Here is a 13,072-nt window from a genome sequence, read left to right on the forward strand (position 1 = left end):
GCCTTTGGCATTACAAATTCCTGTGAAGAACTGTGCAGCCCGGTGATGGCTTGAGGTTGTCATGCAAAATGGGGGCAAACTGTGCAAAACTATTAAATGTTTTTGTTGCATAAGAAGTATAGAGTTAACATTAATCTTCATCTTCAGGAGAGAGGAGTTGTGGGACAGGAAAGTGAGGAGACGGTGCAAGAACTCAGTGTTGCACTGAGGGCTCAGCATTCAGCTGAGGGCTGCAGTCCCTGTGCTTCAGCTACAAGACCACCCTTCTTATCTTTTGGCAAGTGAGAGTGGAAGTGCATTTCTTTTGCCTTCTGGTTTCTGAGGCCATGGTAGTTTCCAAAGAAGAGCAAGTTACAATTGTTTTAGGTTTTCCTTTTGTTTTGCCTATAAAAATCTGCAACACAACCGCATCATAACTATTCAGGTCTCTCCTGAAAATCAAACGCTGACAGCGACCTCTCCAATGAGGAGCTTGTGGTGCCTGCTCCCCAACAGGGCAGCGCTGGAGGCAGCGCGTCCCAGCAGCAGCTCCTTGGCTGGCTGGGGATGTGGGCTGCGGGCTGCAGGGCGGGGAGCATCCCCTGCTGAACCCGGACAGGGCTCTGAGCACAGTACTGGTCTTGTCTCTTGGGAATGTCAGCTTCAATACGACTTAAAGCATCCTAAGCTCCTCGCTTTAGGGCTTAGAAGACTTATATGCTATGAAAAAGAGCCGTGTGTATCTGAAGCCTTCTCTTCTCAGCCGTTACAAGTGGAAAATCACGACGAGGATCGGGGCATCCACCTTGAAGGCTTGTTGCCGTGCCGCCGTGAGGACGGAGCCCCCGGCCGGGCGGCTGCGGCGGTGCCGCCACGGGCTGCTGCGCATCGCGGGCTGTGCGCGGTCACAGCGCCCTCTGCTGCCAAGCGGCTCATCTGCAGGACAGCGGGGGACCGCCAGCGGCACAGCCGGGTTTTGGGCCGGCACTGCGGTTCTGAACCGCTTATTGTCTGTTATACATTTAATGGGTCGGGTAACAACCCACCCCGAGGATGACCACGCGAGGAGACACGCCGGCTCTCCCCGCAGCTGTGCCAGTGCCAGACATCAGCGCTCGCTGCCGGTGCCGAGCAGCACCTTCCCGTGTGCCTGCAGGGAACCCCGCTACGGCTGCGTCCGTGGGGGACACACCAAACGGCCTTTCCACGGCAGGAGCGCGGCGCGGCCCGACACCACGCGCAGCCCCGGCTTTCCCCCCGGTCCGGCCGTTCCCGCGGCCCGCTCCGCCAGCGCCACGCGAGGAGGCGGAGCCGGCTCAGCCTTATCTCCGCTCGTGGCCCCGCAGCAGCGCCGTGCCGTGCCGTGCCGTGCTGACGTGTCGCTCCGCTCGGCGGGGCGGGGCCTGGAGCTGCTGCCGTTCCGCCCCCTGTGCACTGCACGCCGGGCCCAGCCGTGGCGCATGCGCTCCTGCGCGAGACACAGAACGCGGCGCTTCCGGCCCGGCTGCGGCGTGTAGCGGGGCCATGGTGCTGCTGGAGAGCGAGCAGGTGCGGCCGCCAGACGCCATAACGGCCGGGCAGCTCGGGCACGGCGCTCGGGGCACGAGCCGGTCACCGGCCGCCTGAGGTGTCCCCGTGCCGGCCGCGGCGGGAGGAGGCCGGGGGAGAACACGGGGTGCGGCGGGCCCGGCCCGGCCCCCGCTTGGTCGGGGCTGTGGTGTGTGGCGCCGGCAGCGGGATCCGTGTGTGCGCGGCCTTAGGCGGTGTGATGTGATGTGATGTGATGTGATGTGATGTGATGTGATGTGATGCGATGTGATGTGATGTGATGTGATGCGCTTGTGTTGCAGTTCCTCACTGAGCTGACCAGACTGTTCCAGAAGTGCAGGACTTCGGGGAGCGTTTTCATAACGCTGAAGAAATGTAAGTGTTGGTTTAAATCGGGGCTCGTGTCGCTGATACGTGCTTTAGAAGATCCGCGGGTCCGTCAGAGCGTCTGGCGAGAGCAGCACATCACCCAGGGGCAGTTTGTAAGCCGGGGCTGTATTTGGAGCTGCAGGCAGCATGGGGGGCTTCTGAGTTGTTAAATGCTAACTGGAAGCTCTTAGGTTCCGAACATGGAGGATTAAAACGGTCTTAACGTTTCTTGGGTTTCCCGATAGTTATTGGTGCGTTCCAATTGGATGTGAGAGGAAAATTCCATACTGTGAGGAAAATCACTCCCCTCCTCAGGGCTGTGCTGGGTGCTCCAGCTCTGGAGACCTGAGAAGTTGCAGCTCGGCTGGGCCCCGCTCCCACTGCAAAGGGCTGGGCCGGCTGTGTGCTGAGCTTCCTTCCCGTCTGGGCTGTGCTGTGGTTCTGCAGTAGGTACCACGGCCATAGTTTGAATCACATCTGAAGCACGGTGGGCGCTGCTGAAACGAGCGGTTCATACGGCGTGTCTGTGTGGGAGTTTGTGTGTTTGTCTTGGCTTATTTTTCAGGCAGAGGTAGTTTATGTGACAGACCCTCCTGTAATTGCAGAGAGAGGGGTCTGAAGACTGTGGATTTATTTCAGTCTGCCCTAAATTCCAAGGTGTTTTACTGATCTCACGGGCAATTTTTAACATCTCAGGTCAGGAGGCATCCAGTGATTTTAGTGAAATACGAATCAACGTTCTCTGTCTTTCAATGCAGATGATGGTCGAACAAAACCAGTTCCACGCAAAGGCCACGTAGAAAGTTTTGAGCCAGCAGATAATAAGTGTCTTCTGAGAGCGACTGATGGGAAGAAGAAAATCAGCACAGTGGTGAGTGACAGCTCCGAGTTAGGATGATGAGCTCCCTACCGGGCTTTCATGCAACACTCCCATCTTTAAGTGAAGCCGCCTTATGTGGGTTTCACAAGAACTTCCACTTCTGTTCTGCACTGAAGTAGCTGAAGGCACAGCTGGCATTGGGATGCCAAAATGCTACATTTGCACTTAGTATAACAGATAGGATAATCGTTTAGTTGTGCTTTCTATACCAGCTTTTGCTTCAGAATGGCACAGCAAGCAGGAAGGGACTGTGCCTGCTTTCCACAGCCATGGGTGCTGAGGGAGGGAGAGGGGAAACTGCCTCTAGAGGGTGTGGGCAGAAGGCTGCAGGACAGTGATGGAGCCTGCAGGATGAGGACAGATTTCATTGCTCCAGCAAGAAAGGTCCTGCAGCCAACCTCAGGTGATGGAGGCAGCTTCTTATGGAGCTTGCTGGAATTAGCAAAGGTAGGCCTGGCGTTACTGAAGCAACCAGGAAACAGTGGAATGTTCTCTGAAATAGCAGAAAAAGGATTCTTGTTTCTTGTCAAGTATATGTGTTATGGGGCAGATGCTTTAAAGCTGTAATCTCTCTTTGCATGCCTACTTTGTTGTTTTTTTTCCTTTTTTAATTACGCCCTCCCCACACTTACAGAGCTGCTTGTATTTCAGGAAATGTTAACTTTTGAAGTTGGGAACCTGGTGTGTTTATTTTGAATAAGAGCTTGGGAAAGGCTTGAGCTGACTTTACATTTCCTCTGTGATGTAATCCAAGGAAAAACATCATGTTAGAAGTAGTTGAGAGAAATCTGGGCTGTAGTATTTTGTTCCAGGACGTATGCCCTCACAGCGAATAGTGAAAGCAAATATTCTTTATTAGAATGTTTCTTCACCTCCTTCCCATTTGAAAACGTGTGGATTTGGGAAGGACAGCCTTCGGCGTATTGCCTTAATCTAATTAGGAGCGTTTTCAGTTTTCTAAGTCAGTGAAGTGTTATGACATGTCAGTACAGCCTACTTATGTATGTATGTGTATGGGACGTTGTCATGAGTTGATCTGGCTGTTGCTAAAGAAGTAGCTACTGGTGGGTGAATGTGCACTGATAGTTTGTAATAGAAGGCAGCGTTCTCTTGGTTAACCTCTGGTATTACTTTTGTAGGTGAGCTCAAAGGAAGTAAATAAATTCCAGATGGTAAGTTCTGTACGCCTTTTATTTTCCTTCTCTGTAGGCAATGGGGATTAGTCAGTAGGAGCAATGGAGAGCTGGGACCGGGTTGGTTCAGCACTGAGCTGACATAGAGATTTATCTTGGACTGCACACATCCATCCATCCATGTGAAACAATCCAGTTGTGTTTTATCTAACTTTCTACGTTGGTTTAGAAACAGTAGTTTCCCAGGGTAGTAGAGGAAGGCTGTCTGTAACTGAGAAAATGAAGAGACGTGTCCATAACAGTATGTGAACTAGTGTATACGGTGTGTCTATGTGTTCTTTTAATGGTTCTAATTGTTGTTTCAGGCGTATTCTAATTTGCTGAGAGCTAACATGGATGGCTTGAAGAAAAAGGACAAGAAAAGCAAAAACAAGAAGAGTAAAGCAACTCAGTGATGGACAGTGCCCTACCATCACTGTAATAGACTTGACCCTTGCTCAAAGCAAAGTCCATTTCTTTTTGAGTTACCACTTGTCTTTGGCTTTTCTTTTCCAGCAGGATACTGGGATGTGATCAGTACTTTTGTTTAAATTGAAGGCAGACGGTGCTTTCTGTGGATGTTGTATGGCAGCAGCATTGACAAGATTTTACCAAAATAGCTTTACACGCGTCTGCCAACTAGTTTTGTACTTATACTGCTGTATGTTTTGTACTATACGGGTGGGCAGTGTAGAACCCATCTGGGGAATTACACGGGGTGAAGTGTTGTGTACAGCACCACAAGCAAAGTGGGATTGGAACAGGAGTCTTGGTGACGAATGCCCAGTCTTATAGATAAGCCTGTAGTAGTACCAGGGGAAGTGGGTGCCAACATATTACCAGGAACAACAGCTTTCCCATTTGTCTTATTTTGAGGGACTTGTTTACATGATGCAGTACAGATGTCTGTAAGGCAGAATGTGTTCGAACTCACACAGAGCTCAGCAGCTGTGCCTTTACTCCATGCTGACCCAGATGTGCTGAGCCTGGCTTGGGGTGGGGAAGGCAGGATGCTGCATCATGGTTCCTTCAGACATAGCTAAAGAATGCTTGTGTCACCTGAGCGTTTGTTTTTTAAGGCTTCATCCTTTGACATATTCAGGGATCTGGATTTCCCCATTTTCACATTGTAAAGTAATTCCTTCGTATGAGCAGATGTAAAAGACGAATACTTACTTGTTCCGATTAAACACAATGAGAAATGGATTTAGTTGTAATGACTGATGTGCCTTGTCTGGTGAATGGCGAGGAATGACCCTGTTAGCTGTAACTTTAGGACCAGTACCACCGGAGTTATTTTCTGTGTGTTACTATTGTAACCTCACAATTCTCAGAGGTTTTTGGGCTGGTTTGTCATTGAAGTTACCTCTTTACATGTTCTGATTTCACCCTCCTTGTCACTGTAAGAAAAAGGCAGAAGTAGGTGGGCATTTCTTAATGCAGTGAGCCTGCAGTGCTGAGGACAATCACTTGTTTTAAGAGAAAGATGCAGGAACGTGTTGCTGCAACTGACAGAGGTTAAATACCAACATATGTCCAGAAATAAATTGATCGTTTTGCATATTCACTCTGGTATATCAAGATTGATGTGGCATATAATGCATTATATTCAGCAGCTAGGGCTGCTGTTACTCATCTTAACATTTAGCTTATTTTTTCCTGATGTGTTGGTATTTCAGCTGAGTTTTAAATACAGATGACAGTAATTCTATAAAGCATTGACTGGGAAGCTGTAGCTCCAAAAAAGAAATTGAGATTCCTTCAGTCATTATGTCTTCAAAAGCTTCCTTCACCTGGGTTATGAGCTTAAGTTTGCTAGTTCAAAACTTCTGCTATGCTTCTAAGCATGTCAGGTTGCTCTGAGTTCTTTCTTACTTTCAGAACCTCTAGGTTTAAAATAAGTTTTTCTGTATAGGGTTCAATTTTTGTCTTCCATGAAGCAGCTGATTGTTTTGAATGGGAAAGTATGGGGGCAGGATGGATGTGGGTAGCCACGCTTGCACAATTCAGCATGTTTTATAGAGAGATTTAAGATGAATTAAAAAAAAAGACAAAACTTCATAATACGTATTTCAAACCTTTTATTACCCAAAAGTTCTTCAAAAGTCATTTACAGTGGAAGATATGTTTTCTCCAGTCCTTCAACTGAGATCCTAATCTTGGTACTGTTGCATATGGACATAAATGGCATTCAAAACTGTATTTAAGTAAGTCATTTTACACTTACACAGCTGCTAATTTCCATTGTAAGGGGGTGAGAATTACACAGTAATACATATCTCTGGCTGTAGTCAGACTGCTTCTTGAATCCCTATAAAACATTTATTTCCATTTCTTTAGAATAAATTTACAGCTTATATTACAAATGAAATTCCTTTGTGGAAAACACTACTGTCTGCTAGTAAGAGCGTCCCATAAAATTTGCTTGAAGTGCTAAAACAAAACCTTGCATTCATCTCGGTAACTGTACAGGATGAGCGCAGGAACCCTGCAAAGGAAACAAAAATAGGTTTTTTTTAGGTCTGTGTCAGATCCCAAATCATCTTCTTTCAAAACAGGAGGAACTCAAATGTGCAAAGTCCCACCCACAAGGAAGGAGGATCACAATACAGTAGTAGAAGCAGACTTGAATGTATTTGCATGCACTATTCAGTTGTTTGAGAAAGCAATAGAATAAATCAATGAGCGCAGCTTAGAATTTCTTGAAAAGATTTATGAAATGTAGAATTTAGATGACCGCAAGTGAGGATTAGATGATATTAACCCTAAGTTTTGTTTCACGTTAGCCAAAAAGAGCACTCAAAGAAACAGGCATGCTTCCTGAATAGTTCTTTTCTGTACTCAGGGGAGGGAAAGGGGAGAACAAATGAAGAGCAGCCTATTAGATGAAGCTGAAATGTAGAAATCAGTGGGATATTTTATGTACTTATGAGAACCTAAATTTACCTCTTCTCCATTTTGATACTGTAAATTTCATCACAAATTGCTTGCAAGTATGAACATCTCTGTTTTGGCCATCGTGACATCAGCTGTCTCACAGTAGCATCAAAGGCATGTCTGGCTCCATCAAACTAAGGGAGAAAATGACAAGGAACTGTAGTATTCTCTAGTGAAGGAATGACTTCTTTTGGTAGGATTCGGTCTTCTGAACAGTGTCATGTCAAGTCTCTTGAATCAAACAGGGCATTAAAAGGATTTAAGTGTAATTCATGCAAACACATGCAGCTTGCCTTTATTATTTAAGAAAAGGTGTCAGGAATGAGGCTTTTCAGTGATCACTTTCTTAAAACAGTTCAGCAATCAAAGCGGCTCTGTCCTTTTAGCAGTGCTGGATGGAATGTGGGAACTTTAGCATAAGGGCAGTGAAAACTGAATGGTACAAACTGATCACATGCCTGTTCCCTTTTTTGAAGAGAGAGATGGTACTCTATCTATCTCCATGGAATAGCTGTTTTGAAATGTTCTCGTGTTTCACTGAAGTCTGATGACCACGTGGGCACTGCTTCAGAGCAGAGCAGCGCTATGGAAGGTGTTAAAAGGAGAACAACTAGATCTACACCCATTTCCAGGCAGGATGTCATTTGTGTTTTTGGGGAAGATGGAGAGCTCTCCAAGTGTATTAAGAACTTCTGACTTCAAAACCACTGCTTTGAAGAGAAAGAGCCTTGTCTACAGCATTTTTTTTTTATTACTAATCAATTAGCTTCTGAATTGTTAAAGGGGCCAATATCATACTTAGACATCTTCTGTTTTTCTTGGCTTCACTAAGAAGAGATGCTTCAGCTACTGTGCTCAAATCAATTGCCTCTGTGTTTTGGGTCCTCCTTCATTAACAGCTTCAAGAAGGAAACATCTTTGTTGAAACTGCAAGTTAAAACTTATTTGTTTTGGAAAATGCACACTAAGTTTGGATTTCAGGTGACTTCTGGAAGAAATGCAGAGCTCTGGATTAGGATCTCCTAGTGGTGTCTGGTGTAACTTGGGTGTTTCCCGAAAAGGTTCTTCTAGCCTCAGTTAAGCTCTCAGGGTTGAAAACTGCTTTCAAGTTTTAAAGCCTAATTCAAACTCCTCAAAGGAGAAAAACTACAACAGGTGAATTGTACATTCATCTTTGTTAAGAACAAAATTTATAACCTGTACTTCCATTAGAGTTTCAGCTACAATGCTTAGTTGCTTACCTCTAACAATAAGAAGTGTATCAGAGTTTCTTTTGGCAGATCTACCTGCAGAAACATGAAGAAATCAAATATTTAACATTTCTATCATCAGTTTGCCCACTGGAGATTAGCTGCAGTAAGGGCAGTCACTTTTCAATACCCCAGAAGCACTCATGCTGATAGTGCTAGGAATATACAAAGGCTTTAAGCATTTTAAGCCAACTGTTCATGGCAGATTCCATTATGGAGTGTTCAAACAGGCACAGGCAAGTAAGAAGTACATTGAAATGCGCACACTTAAGTCTGAAAGCAGTGCTGCAGCTGGATCAGTTTAACTGTAAGAACAAATCTAGCAGGAACAAGTTATTAAATTACCACAACAGGATAAGTACGGCTTCTTATAACTTTACAACTAAGTACTTGTTCCGTTCTGGTGTGTACAATTGTCCAATACGTACAATCTGAGATACTTCTCGAGCATTGAAGATGCACAATATGGCCAAGAGTTCCTTTGGTTAATTTGCTGTCTCTAACGTGAGGCTGGTAGTAGCAGTTTGTTCCAGGTTTGAAATTAGTTCAGGCTTTTGCCAAAATACTTACTGCCAAAATCTCAATTTCACTTGTTTTCTGTTGCAAGTTAGAAACAAACGTCTGCAGTCTTGTTTGCACCTGCCAACACAGGATGGTCAAGAGTAAAACACTGCTTTTGTGGCCCAGGTTGGGAGAGTTTGTTTTCCGTTTCACAGATGATGTGAACAGAAGAGGCTGCTTCTAGCACAGGATGCAGAACTACATACTTCAACTAAAATTCACTGTCAGTACAATTTTCAGTAACGTCCACAACAAACCTTGTTAAGCTGGACAGGAAGGAGGCTGGGGCTGAACGATCTTGCTGTAATGATGAAGATTCAGTAATAGGGGTACTGAACTAAAGCAGACCGGGCTGCACATTTGGTTGTGAAGCCTGGTATATGCAGTTACAAGCTGCCTTTTTGTCCAGCAAAGTATGGCTCATTCTTAATACTTACATGCATCAAGTATAGATATAGCAAGCAAGCTACGATAATTTTGCAAAGGTAGCATTTTATAGCAATAGTTGCAGCCTTGCATTAATATTGTCTTCTACTCTAACTTGAAGGCACTAACTCTAAATAAGCAAACTGATAGCATTCTCTATACCATCGCATGGTGCAATCTTTTTATGTTGTAACAGTACTGTGTTTTAGAGGCTCAGTTCTTGATACTTATTGGGCTCATGTGTACCTGAATTTCTTGTCTACGTCTGGCACTGGCAGATAACTTCTCAGGAGCTATAACGCTGACATTAGGCACTACAAGAGTTCCATGTGACTCAAATGCACCTAAAATGCAAATGTAGAGTTTTACATTATATTCCCTCGTGATAGAAAAAAAAGTAGCAAGAAACAGAAAATTCACAAATATTAATAAGCTTAACATGTAGGGTAGGATTCAAAAAGCTGCTGAGAAGTACAGTTAGTCACGTAGATTGGAGGTGAAATATACATGTAAGTTCTCAAAATGCAATGCCCTATGGCTAGGAAAGGCTGGCTGGTGTGAATAAAACCTTGATATTTCATGTCAGATCCCTGAAACTACTGGGAAGTCCCATATGACTTACAGAATTTACAAAATAACTTGGTATAGATAGTATCAAAAAAGGAAAGCTATTCTTCAATCTTGAAGAAACCATTTAATGCAGAGAGCCAGGGGAAAGTTTGTTTTAGATCACTTTGAAAGGTGTTTGAGAGCAGGGGGAAGTGTTTCTGGGGTGACGTGCTGCTAGAAAACGTGTCCCTACGCTGACCTTGGCAATACTTGTAGAACGTACGATCCAGCAAGTTTTCCTAACAAAACTAGACAGAAAGGAATCCTTTTCAGTGGCTAATTAACCGGAGGCTAAATACCTGAAATATTAGCGAATGATCCCTTTTGGTTTGGTACTGAGAGGTTATCTGAGGTTTCTCTGAAAGTTAAAAAAGACAGTTAAGGAAACAAAGTAACAATGATGACGGCATGCTCTGATAACACGTGGATTCAGACTATGGTACATACATACTTATTTCATTCCAACAGGTAAATTTATGTTCTGTTCTGGAACAGACAGGAACTCAGGCAAGATGACATTAGCAAATCTGATGGAGCAGGCCCAGCAAATGACTATTGCTATTGTACTGGACTATTGCAATAGCTGGACAATGGCACAGCAACCTTTGTGTTTCCTTTAGCTATGAACAATTGTGCTTCCCGTGATTCAAGAGTGATTTAGATCATAATACTAGAGTATATTAAGAAAATATTGTCTCTAAATAATTTACTTAATCAACTTAGAGATTTCTGAGTCGATACTGATGATACCAGAATACCAAAGTGGTATTGATACTTGAGGTTTTACAAATCAAAATAAGCTTTTGATTGTTTGGATCCATTTACTTTATCAGTATTATTATGATCGTAATTGTTGCATTTTTATTATTACCAAATGTGATTTTTTCTCTGTATTCTGCTCTCAGGATTTAAAGGTAGCCTTTAGAAAGTATGCTTTTCTTTCACCGCTTCTGATAATAGATCCTACAGATCTGCCACAAAAGACATGAGAATGAGGTTAGCTGCAAACCTAAATGCCACTGGCAGATAAAGGCAGGATGAGGAGGTGGGTAACAGATGCCATCCACCTGTGCAGTGTTTCTGAGTTAAGCATTTCATAGCTTAAAGATTTCTGTTACTGTTAATTCAGGAATATGATGGATATTCAATCTGTTGGCTTATTCATATAAACTAGAATTCAGACACCGTTCCTGCTGCCATTACCATATGTACATACATATGTACACATATGTAATGCAAATGTATACACGTGTGTTTAAGTATATATTTAATAAGGTCTGTGTGTAACAGCTCTACCACTTATGCTCAGCAGTGTGACTGTTACCTTTCCGGTGATTTCAGCATTGCTGTCTGTCCCAGCCAGCAGTAATTTCAGCAGATACACACAGTCCTGCTGCACACCCTCAGTGTTGGCCGGGTGTTACTTTCACTTGTGCCAGTCGAGGTGTACAGCTGTGCTGGAGTCACAATTCATTTTTACCATATTAGCGCTGCCTCAAAATGGGAGGGAGGGACCCGCTGCTTAAATTCTTTGATTACACAGTGCACAACTGTAACTCACTTCTACTCAGTAGTGGGAACTTGCAGGCAGTCCTGCCATGCAAATGTTACTGGTGTTCTCATTGCCTTTCAGCTGGAGGGATGCACACAGTCTTCTAATCTGTGAAGCACTGAGCATGTTTCAATCTAACAGCTTCTAGGGATATCAGTTCTTGGTAATAAAATTCTGTAACTAAGCCTTTTGCTTCCTTTTTCCTCTCAAAAAGAAATCAGTAAAGCTCCTATTCTTTATTAAATACAATCCAGGTTTAACTGAGCATAGAATTTTTCATTAAGAAAGCCATATTTATGTCTTTACTTGGCAAAGATTTATTTTTTTACTTACCTACTACATCTTTCATCAGAGATTTTAGTTTTCAGTTTCTGGGCCAGGTGATCTACTAAGTCAGACTCAAAAATCCTTTTCTCCGTCTGTCTGTCTTTCTCAAAGGATTTCACCTATGATGCATTTCAGTGATTCTTAATGTTGTTTCTTAGAACAGCATAGGAATAAATGTCTCAAGACCAAACTGGGTTATTCACCTATTAAAGGTGAAGCAGTCAAATGGAAGAAGCTGTCATCCCAAGTAATCAATCACTGTCACTTCAATCTCTGCTTTCTATATATTTTCAACCAACTCATTTACTCCGCATTCCCAAAGCTTAAACCATCTCATCTGCTTTTATCTCGTATGTGATAAATAACATTGAACAAAATGGTTCAGAGGTGTAAACACCGTATTAATAAGAACATATTAGGTTTCTGGCTTTTTTTCTAAACATTCTAATAATCTGCAACCAAACCTACATTTACTTGAATTCCATCTACTGAAATGTGTTATAGAAAAATGTAATGTTCATGGTCCTAAAAAATAAAAAATATAGAACAGATTTATCATTGTGAAACAGCACTGAACATCCTCTGATACCACACTTACCTTTACGTGACTTCCTTCTTTGTCTGATACAAGAGCTACATATGTAATCCCAGAACATCTGCAATATTCCTGCAGTTCTTCCTGGGACTGAAATAGGAAAAGGGAGAGAGGAATGGGATGGAAATGTAACAGATTATAAAATGATTACTTAATCAGTCTTCCATCTTCAGTTACAGTAACTTAATATGCCGCCGTTACATTCAATATGAAAACTTCTGAGTGAGGAAAGCCTTACTAACAGGTCCAGGAAGTGAAACTAAATTTTGTGTGGATACATTGACCTAACATTCCTTAAGAACCAAAATCTAAGTCTATATTTTAGGCACTCTGCCCTGCAGTCCCAGTTCCCCCACAGAACAGCTGGCTGGATCTGCTCTGTGAGCAAGGCGTGCTCAGCAGCACAACACCTCTCGCAGCTACCCAGACCTTTTAGCAAGGCACCTCTGGGGTAAATGACTGCTTCCTCTTTGCCTTCTGTCCTCCAAAAGGAATCATTAGTAATAGAAATGAAGTGCAGTCCAGTCTCCTTTCAGCATAGGTAAAGATGCAAGGATAGTCTGCAACATACAGCTGCCTTCACTGTAGACTATAACTGCCTTTCATGCATTTCAACAGATTTAGAAGATACCTGGAACCAACTAAGGTCTACCTGGGGATCCGTTCTGTTAGGGTGGCATCTTAGGTCACCTTCATTGGTACAAAATGCACTTAAATGAGGTCAGTTAGCTCTCAATTTATTCTGTGACTTTCCCCCTTGATTCCAATACGCTTTGGACTCTGCACTTAGTTTATAATCAGGGAAGGTCACTTAATTCCACTGTGAACTCCTCAGAGGAGCTCTCCTACACATTCTTTAACACTCTG

General features: G+C 43.5%; 2 protein-coding genes across 10 annotated transcripts in view; one reads left to right on the forward strand and one right to left on the reverse strand.

Moving 5' to 3' along the window:
- Window positions 1-1,458: 1,458 nt before the first annotated feature.
- SRP14 (signal recognition particle 14) lies at window positions 1,459-11,009 on the forward strand. 2 transcript variants are annotated; one of them, XM_085549058.1, is made up of 5 exons: window positions 1,459-1,527; window positions 1,830-1,902; window positions 2,655-2,767; window positions 3,916-3,952; window positions 8,743-11,009. In XM_085549058.1, exons 1-5 carry the CDS (start codon window positions 1,504-1,506, stop codon window positions 8,799-8,801), a joined length of 306 nt encoding a protein of 101 aa, XP_085405184.1. In that variant the 5' UTR covers window positions 1,459-1,503; the 3' UTR covers window positions 8,802-11,009. The 2 variants fall into 2 exon arrangements, with proteins under 2 accessions (XP_085405184.1, XP_015720242.1); XM_015864756.3 differs by lacking the exon at window positions 8,743-11,009 and adding an exon at window positions 4,275-5,154 and having other exon boundaries at window positions 3,916-3,948.
- The window catches only part of EIF2AK4 (eukaryotic translation initiation factor 2 alpha kinase 4), a 29,015-nt gene continuing 21,955 nt past the window's right edge, over window positions 6,013-13,072 (reverse strand). For 4 of the 8 annotated variants that reach the window (XR_014946654.1, XM_015864741.2, XM_085549036.1 and 1 more), the window contains 8 exons: window positions 12,209-12,295; window positions 11,617-11,729; window positions 10,031-10,089; window positions 9,369-9,466; window positions 8,706-8,774; window positions 8,127-8,171; window positions 6,895-7,019; window positions 6,013-6,436 (listed from right to left, as the gene is read on the reverse strand). Coding sequence is in view for 5 of the 8 variants with exons in the window: in XM_015864741.2 (XP_015720227.1) it covers window positions 6,382-6,436; window positions 6,895-7,019; window positions 8,127-8,171; window positions 8,706-8,774; window positions 9,369-9,466; window positions 10,031-10,089; window positions 11,617-11,729; window positions 12,209-12,295 (651 nt within the window). In the remaining 3 variants the exon portion in view is untranslated. Of the gene's footprint in view, window positions 6,437-6,894; window positions 7,020-8,126; window positions 8,172-8,705; window positions 8,775-9,343; window positions 9,467-10,030; window positions 10,090-10,602; window positions 10,703-11,616; window positions 11,730-12,208; window positions 12,296-13,072 lie in introns of those variants that run through there. The other 4 variants (XR_014946655.1, XR_014946653.1, XM_015864742.3 and 1 more) reach the window with 3 other exon arrangements.

The sequence above is a fragment of the Coturnix japonica genome, chromosome 5 (assembly GCF_054131305.1).
Source record: "Coturnix japonica strain WE chromosome 5, WE-NBRP24, whole genome shotgun sequence".
NCBI lineage: Eukaryota > Metazoa > Chordata > Aves > Galliformes > Phasianidae > Coturnix > Coturnix japonica.

What these genes read in the sequence shown, in the direction of transcription:
- SRP14 (XM_015864756.3), top strand. Translation starts at nt 1,504, where the DNA reads ATGGTGCTGCTGGAGAGCGAGCAG. An exon ending in TTTCATAACGCTGAAGAAAT is followed by an intron (nt 1,903 to 2,654) that starts GTAAGTGTTGGT and finishes CTTTCAATGCAG; the next exon opens with ATGATGGTCGAACAAAACCA. An exon ending in AAGTAAATAAATTCCAGATG is followed by an intron (nt 3,949 to 4,274) that starts GTAAGTTCTGTA and finishes TTGTTGTTTCAG; the next exon opens with GCGTATTCTAATTTGCTGAG.